At 50.6% G+C, this 8,191-nt stretch overlaps 1 protein-coding gene across 1 annotated transcript in view; it reads right to left on the bottom strand.

Moving 5' to 3' along the window:
- The window catches only part of Man1b1 (mannosidase alpha class 1B member 1), a 21,664-nt gene extending 14,733 nt beyond the window's left edge, over positions 1–6,931 (bottom strand). The window contains exons 1-4 of the mRNA XM_021192388.1: positions 6,704–6,931; positions 6,140–6,248; positions 5,181–5,293; positions 631–785 (exon numbers count right to left, since the gene is read on the bottom strand). Of these exons, the coding sequence (XP_021048047.1) occupies positions 631–785; positions 5,181–5,293; positions 6,140–6,248; positions 6,704–6,820 (494 nt within the window). The 5' untranslated portion in view covers positions 6,821–6,931. The remainder of the gene's footprint in view (positions 1–630; positions 786–5,180; positions 5,294–6,139; positions 6,249–6,703) is intronic.
- Positions 6,932–8,191: the final 1,260 nt, after the last annotated feature.

Here is an 8,191-nt window from a genome sequence, read left to right as displayed (position 1 = left end):
CCCTGGCTGTCCTGGAACTCACTCTGTAGACCAGGCTGGCCTCGAACTCAGAAATCCGCCTGCCTCTGCCTCCCGAGTGCTGGGATTAAAGGCGTGTGCAACCACTGCCCGGCTTCCTGATGCTTTCAAGTGTGGCACTGAGTAGGAAATAAAGCTGAAAGCCACCTAGGCTGAGGCGTCTGTAGGTCTGCAAGCAAGACACGTGCTGGGCTGACAAGTGCCAGCTCAGTCATGGGGCCAAGCCATACCCTCGCATTCTGCTCACTACCAAGTCAGAAGTAGCTAGAAAAGGAGGGGCCTGTCAAGCAACAGTCCCTGAGGCTGCCACCTGCACAGAGGAAGGCTGAGTCCTGCTTTCCTCCTCACTCCACTCCCTCTTGAAACTCTCCCCTCAAACTTAAAACAGCCTTGCTCTCGGACAGACCAGCACACCATGAGAACAGGCCATGGCCCAAATGTGGCTCTGAAATCTGACAGTATAATGAAACTCACTGAAGCTATCTTTAGAATACTGTCTGTTTCAAATGGGAAATATGACATAGACAAAATGAGTTTTCATTAAAACCAAACCAAACAAAGCAAGCTGGCATGAGATACTGCACATTCAGACCCATCTCCTGCTAGCGGTACCTGATGACGGTTCTCTGTGTGTTTTCTTCCTGCTGAGCCTTCCCCAGGGCTGCTTCTCTCTCCTTAGCATCATCCTGCATCCCATCCTTGGAGACTGTGTTGGGGGGTCTAATCTGCAGGTGGGGAGGGCCCCGCCGAAAATGCCTCTGCCGCTTCTAAACCAAAATCAGAGTCACATGTGAAAATATATCACCTGTCATGGCCTGGGCTTCTCTATATGTGTAAGATTCTGTCCCTCAAGTGTGTATCCATTCCCAAAGAGGGCACTGGACTACTATGCTAGCCTTGAGGAGAATTGGTTTCACTTTTTAGCAGTCTGAAGGTTTTAGAGATGAGCTGCTTAAGAACTTAGAGAAATACCAAATAACTAGTACAGATCTGGATAGAGTTGAGAGCCCTCATAGGGATATTTTAAGACTGAAACCGTCCCAGAAATAACTAAGAATGGCAAAGATAAGGATGCTGTGAATGACAACTATCTAAGAGGGTTACGCACTCTCCATCTGAGAACGTGTAGAAAGCCTTGTGCTCTCACTAATGTAACAACAGGGCTGAAAATGACAGAGCTGGGTGCCCCCTGCCACCCTCACACCCAGGGCAGGCCAGTCAACAGAATAACTCGCACTTCCAAGACTCCTAAGTTTCCATAGCAACAAGCACAGAAATTCACTCTTAGATTTATTTATATCCTCAATAAATAACTTGATAAATTATGGCAAAACATACATGCAGTAGATGACCCAGCTGTAAGAACTAACATGAGAGAAAATACCAAAAATTCAGGATAAAAATACACATGATGGAAGGGCGGGTGATGGTGGCACATGCCTTTAATCCCAGCACTTGGAAGGCAGAGGCAGGTGGATCTCTGAGTTTGAAGCCAGCCTGGTCTACAGTGAGTTCCAGGACAGCTAGAGCTACATAGAAGAACCCCGTCTTGAAAAAAACAAAACAAAACAAAGCACATGGCACAGACCTAATGCCAGCACTCTGGAGGCAGGGGCAGGTGAATCTCTTAGTTGGAGGCCAGCTTGGTCTACAAAGTGAGTTCATGGTAGGCAGGGATGCACAGAGAAACCCTGTCGCAAAAACTTAATCAACTGGGCTGGTGAGATGGCTCAGAGGGTAAGAAGAGCACCGACTGCTCTTCCAAAGGTCCGGAGTTCAAATACCAGCAACCACATGGTGGCTCACAACCATCCTTATCAAGATTTGATGCCCTCTTCTGGAATGTCTGAAGACAGCTACAGTGTACTTACATATAATAAATAGATCTTTAAAAACAAAAAAAACTTAATCAACTAACTAACTAGGTCCACATCCTCAATTGTGTTCAAATGTGTATATGCAATTAAATCTACAAAAGTACAAGTATTGAGAAAGCTGTCTTGAGGCCAGGCAGTGGTGGCGCACGCCTTTAATCCCAGCACTTGGGAGGCAGAGGCAGGCTGATTTCTAAGTTCGAGGCCAGCCTGGTCTACAAAGTGAGTTCCAAGACAGCCAGGCTATACCGAGAAACCCTGTCTCGGAAAACCAATAAATAAAAATAAATACATAAATAAATAAGGCACGCTGTCTTGAGTAGGGTGGCAATGGTACCTTTGAGTGACACCTGTCCTAGCATTCCAATTACCTACTTAAACACATGTTCAAGTCAGTTGAAGTCTAGATATTCCAAAGCTCTTTTCTCCTTGTTGAGAAAAGCGAGAGGCTGAGCACCTGACAAAGGCATAAGGCTGTGGAGGGTAACATACTGAACCACTGGAGAAACTCACAGTACTCCCTCTCCCACCTGGCAGCCCCACTGCTGAAGGACAACTCCACAGGAGGGAAGTTTCCACAGACTGAAACATTCCATCCTGCAGGAAGGCCCTTGAGCAGGAGACCCCTGAAGCCGACCAAATCCACCAGGCTCCTCACTGTCAGAGTAAGCACAGGCTCAAGCCCCTCTTAGAGGAGCTTAGCTGCAATGAAGATGCTCAGGCAAGCCACGCACAAACACCGAGACCAGAGCAGCTGCCTGAAAGAGCAGAACACAGCCGAGCTTCCTGGAAAGGACACTCAAACCTGTTGAGCTGCCTGCGGCCTGTTCAGTAGTTCCACACGTTTTCAGCTCTGTGAGCCCACACTGGGTAGGCTTCGGTCATATGGCTGCCTTTGAGTCACTTCTCACCCGTATTCCTGTAAGTAACTCCAATAAAAGTCACTGGCTCACCAAGGTGGGCTTTGGTGATATCCATACTTTGGTCTGTCATGGGTTTCCTATCTTGGAATGAGTAAATCTGTGTTGTGCCTCTCCACACAAGACCTGAATTCTTTGTTAGGATATTTCATGAGCTAGAAGCAAAAGAACACAAGGAAACGGGAAGCAGCATCTATCACCATGGGGAAACCAGCATGTGCACAGGCCCCGTCTAGAGGCAAGTCTGCCGGCCAAGCTATAGGGACAGCTCCACAGGGACAGCACACTCACTGTCCTCTGCCGGCCAAGCATAGGGACAGCTCCACAGGGACAGCACANATAGGGACAGCTCCACAGGGACAGCACACTCACTGTCCTCTGCCGGCCAAGCATAGGGACAGCTCCACAGGGACAGCACACACACTGTCCTCTGCCGGCCAAGCTATAGGGACAGCTCCACAGGGACGGCACACTCACTGTCCTCTGCCGGCCAAGCTATAGGGACAGCTCCACAGGGACGGCACACTCACTGCCCTCTGCCGGCCAAGCTATAGGGACAGCTCCACAGGGACGGCACACACACTGTCCTCTGCCGGCCAAGCTATAGGGACAGCTCCACAGGGACGGCACACTCACTGTCTCCCCTCCCCATTGTGTCCTGACCAAGGTCAGCCCCCGTCTACTTTCTAGTACTTTCTAGTGAGCATCCAGCAACTTAGAAACAAGCTTTTTGAAGAAGAAAAAGTACAACACTCCCTGATTAGAATGAAGGCACTCCAACTAAATTCACCAGGACTGACATCCCATGCTTGGATCCTAGGCCAACCTTCATCCATTCTTGACCTGGAACCAGTACTGAGGAGACATTTTTCTAGAGTGGCCATCTGCAGAGGTTTCCTGTTTGTATGATACCCTATAGTCTTCAGGGATATGAAACCTCCACCTGTGCCCAAGACTACCCATAGAAGAAGTTGAAGATTTGCAACATCTGCTAGGTGTAGTCTTGGCTATGTGAAAAAAAACAAACATAAAAAACAAACAAAAACAAATAGCCAAAGGCTTTAGAGTTGTAGAACTCAACTGCAGTGGGCAACTACCCCAACTCTCAAGAAATCTGAGTCTGGAGCTGAAGGGGGCTGCAACCCTGTAGGTGCAACAACAGTATGAACTAACCAGTACCCCCTGAGCTCGTGTCTCCAGCTGCATATGTAGCAGAAGATGGCCTAATCGGCCATCAGCCATCACTGGGAAGAGAGGCCCCTCAGTCTTGCAAACTTTATATGACCCAGCACAAGGGAAGGCCTGGGCCAAGTAGTGGGAGTGGGTGGGTAGGGGAGCAGGGGGGGGGGCGGGGGGGGGGGGGGGGGGGGGGGGGAGTATAGGGAACTTTCGGTATAGCATTTGAAATGTAAATAAAGAAAATTAAAAAATAAATAAATAAATAAATAAATAAATAAATAAATCTGAGTCTGGCCCTATCACAAGTCAGCTCTCAGCAACTGGCTCTTTTATTGCCTCTGACCTACCTCTGGGCTCCACTCCATCTGCCCCATTTCCACAACCCTAAGCTTCTTAGATTGAGTACTCCAGGATGAGGCCTGCCTGTTCCAACCCCTTCTAGACAAACTACATTACCTCTCTACCCAGGATTCCCCAGAAATGCTTCCTCTAGCAGATGATTCTAATACCACCCACCCAAAATGGCCCCATGCTGCCTGTTAGGTACAACACAGCATCAGATGGAGCTCCTCGGTGCTCCTTGGCTCTTGCTCACTTCTCAATGGGGACCCTCACTCTTTTCCACACCGTAAGTTCCTTGGGCGGCATCTTGCTCCACTGTGCAGTAGCTCCACCTGGGCAGCTTCCTCTCCCTCCTCAGATCTTCCTGAGCACACTGTCCCTTAGGCACCACCAGAACCACAAGTGGACAGATTCCAGTTCCTACACCCCAGCCTGGCTCCACCAGGTCGCTTTACAAAGGTCTATCTCCTCCAACCTTGCCCTGCCCACCTAGACAGAGACAAGGGCTTCTTAAATGGAGGCAGGGGTGGTTCTGCCTCTCAGCACTGATCTGTACTCGACACATGCCAACCAACTGTCTCACCTATTCACTGCTGGCCTCTCACCTGCCCTTCCTGTCAGCTTCTGTGGGCAGCCAGCGCCTGACGCAGGAGCTCAATCATGTCATGGTGGCGTTCAAAGGGAATGAAGCAAATGTCTGCCTCTTCCTTCCCCAACTTCATACACACAGCCTCAACTGAGTCAGTGTGAGGTTGAATGGGATAGGGAAAAGAGGTAGCATTTACCAACTTAGAATGCTCCAAAACAGACCCCAGTGACAACACCACAGAGCCTTTACTGGAAATACCTGAGAGAGTGTGTCTGCAAACCCTTCTGGTTCAGCACTTTCCTTCTGAGGCGCCGGTAAGACAGGCAGGACTTCCAGCTTCACCTTCTCTACTTCTGCAGGTCTGCCAAGACCTGTGGAAGCAAACCTTTCACCATAAGGCCAATGGAGGCTCCGGAAGAGATGTCTAAACAGGTGCTATTTGTTTCAGGTAGTGAGACCTCTGGGAAGCACCAAACTCAAGAAGACCCAGAGGAATCAAATCTGGTATTAGTGGTATTGTTTATTGGAGAGCGTTTCTCTCCCTGGCTGTCCAAGAACTCACTCTGTAAACCAGGCTGACCTCAAACTCAGAGATCCACCTGTTTCTCCCTCCCAAGTGCTGGGATTAAAGGTACCACCCCCCCCAGCTTGAGCAGGGTCTTATGCAGCCCAAGCCGGCCTCAACTCCTGACCCTCCTACCTCTATTGCCCAGGTGTCAGGACTACAGTCTCTGTCAGGCTGAATTCTTTTCCAAGTATTTGGCAGAGTGTGTCCTTAAGTACAATATACAACAACCCCCTCACCCCTGAAACATATCAATTTAACAGTGCCTAAACAGGCAGCCTGATTTGAGCAATCTGAAGCAATGTTTGGGTTTCCAACCTTAAAGCAGCCCAGAGGGAATCCTAGGATCCTCTCAGGATACCCACTGGTCCTAGGCAAGCACATTTTAACACGTGGTAGGGACATGTGATTAGTGCTGATAAGTCTGACGCTATTGACTGATGGGGAGGGGAGAGGCAATACTGTTGGCCCCAAAGGCCTACAGGGTCACCTGTATACCAGATGGTCATACTGAGCTCCACGTTTTCCCCTCTCCTGTATTTCTTGTCAATCTGTCAACACATGCCTTGTGGTACTGTTTTATCTGGATTGCAATAATGTATCTGGCCTCAGCCTGCATCCCCTCTGCCCTAGCGCCACTGGTATTTCGTACCTTTCCACTGGTCAGCTGCCTGAAGAGAATACAGGAATCCACAGAGAATCAGAAAGCCCACGACAAAGAGAACCACATTCCGCTGTAGCCTCGAAAGCTGCTTCCATTTCTAAGAAAGAGCCGGAAAATGACACTTGTCACAGATTTGGTTAGGAGAGCAATTCAGAGACCCTTACGTAAGGCATGTCCTTGAGGGCAGGTAAGTTCTCTCTCAGCAAAGTTTACATTGACAGGACAGTGCTAGAGGCGACAGAACACACCATCTCATACGTGGCAAAAGATCTGTACACCATATGTCCAGCTGCACGTGCACTGGAGAAAAACTCCTGAAATCCCCACGACTTGGCTCAGGCGTCGTCGGACCATACATCTGACCATACGTGCCGTGCCCCTCCGCTCAGGACCGCCAGGGCACCTGGCATTAGTCAGGGGGAGCAACAACACCGAGACCCGAGCCGCGAGAACCAGACGCAGCACAGAAACTTCTGGACGCTAGAAGAGACACGAACGCTCCAGCTAGGCACTTCCCTCGGTAAGACTTCCCCAGCCCGGACCCCGCCTCACCCTCCAGCATGAGCGCCGCCGCCGGCTCTTGCTGTTGTCGTAGCTCTCGCCCAGGCTCAGCGTCACCGAGATGAAGTCCCGGTGAGGCGCCGGCGGCGGCGGCGGCGGTGGGTACATAACTGCGAAGCCGGCCCAAGAGACCTCGCTTGCTGGAGGCGTCAGGAAGCCCAAGACTGAGAAAGACCGCGGGCTGCCATAACGAAGGCATCCACACCCCGCCCATCGCCCTAAACACCAGTGCGCACGCGCCGCGTGTTATCGGTCGTTGCGCAAGCTCAGAACCCTAGTCTAAGCACCGCGCCTGCGTACACCCTTGGTCTGGTATTTCCGGGCGGGTCGCTTGCGTCAGGATACCCGCCCCTGTACTGTTGACGTTATTCATCGCGTCCTTACGTCACTGAGTCGCGCGCACCCGCTCCATTGCAGGCGTTCTGCAGACTCCCTGGTGGGGGCGGCCTGACTACGGTTTGGAGATGCGTTCCTTGTTGCAGTTACGACTGGCTTGAGTTGCGGACCATCACCCTTGCCGGAGTCCTGCGCTCGATCTCGGGGAGCTAGGTCGGGCGTCACCCTGGCGCGCCTGGAGGTGAAACGCAAAACTCCTGAGCGGAGGAAGGGACGGCCCTGCTGAGGCTGAGTCCTGGGGTGGCTCTGCGCCCTGAGACCGCGACCTGGCCTTTCGCGTCGCTCCGGCCTGGGAGCGACCCTTTCTGCGACCATTCCGTTCCGAGCCCTACCTACGTACTCGGCAACGGGTTTAAAACAACCGCACTTTTCCGTGCGCGTGGTTCCCTCGAGGCAAACATGCAAAACGACAAAACTGCCCACTGTCCGGTGGGTGAAACCGCTGCTTCCCAACAGCTTACGTGTGGTATTTCTGAGTATGTGGGGAGTTTTCTACGGCGCGATCATTGAGTTTGAATCGCCTACAGAAGACGACCCTGAACCCGCGCCCCTTCCCTACTTTTAAATCCTCACTGGTCTCTTACAATAGTGCTCTCAAATGTAGGTTTTTGGAGCCATGGCAGATGGTGCAATGACTTTGAGGTCTGCATATCTTCCAAAATGAAGGCGGAGTTCTTGTTGACTATTCACGCCAACTCAAGCCAGGTCTACACATTCCCAAGTTCTGCTACTGCTTATGACCATGAGATGGCAGGTGGCATGCCAAAGAGCTAGTTAGAGCTCTACGTTAAAAAATAAACCTTTGAGGGAAGAAATAGGAAGGAAGAGTTTGTTAGACCAAAACAAAATCTGTAGCTGAAAATCTTTCAATTCAAGCCAGGCAAGAATGATAAGCCACTGTGGGACAAATCCTTGTCAAGGTTCAGAATCTAGCAACAGTGAGGTTCTTGAGGGGGTTGAAAGAGGAAAACCAAGTCAGCCACAGAGAGCAATGCTGAAGTGACCTCATCCTTCTCATTAGTACCCAGACTTTAAAGCAAAGCAACACCTGTCTGTGCCCATATACAGAATTCTTACCACTGC

The sequence above is a fragment of the Mus pahari genome, chromosome 3 (assembly GCF_900095145.1).
Source record: "Mus pahari chromosome 3, PAHARI_EIJ_v1.1, whole genome shotgun sequence".
Lineage (NCBI taxonomy): Eukaryota > Metazoa > Chordata > Mammalia > Rodentia > Muridae > Mus > Mus pahari.
The sequence above is the reverse complement of the archived record's forward strand: the minus strand, read 5'-3'. Positions and strand labels throughout refer to the sequence as shown.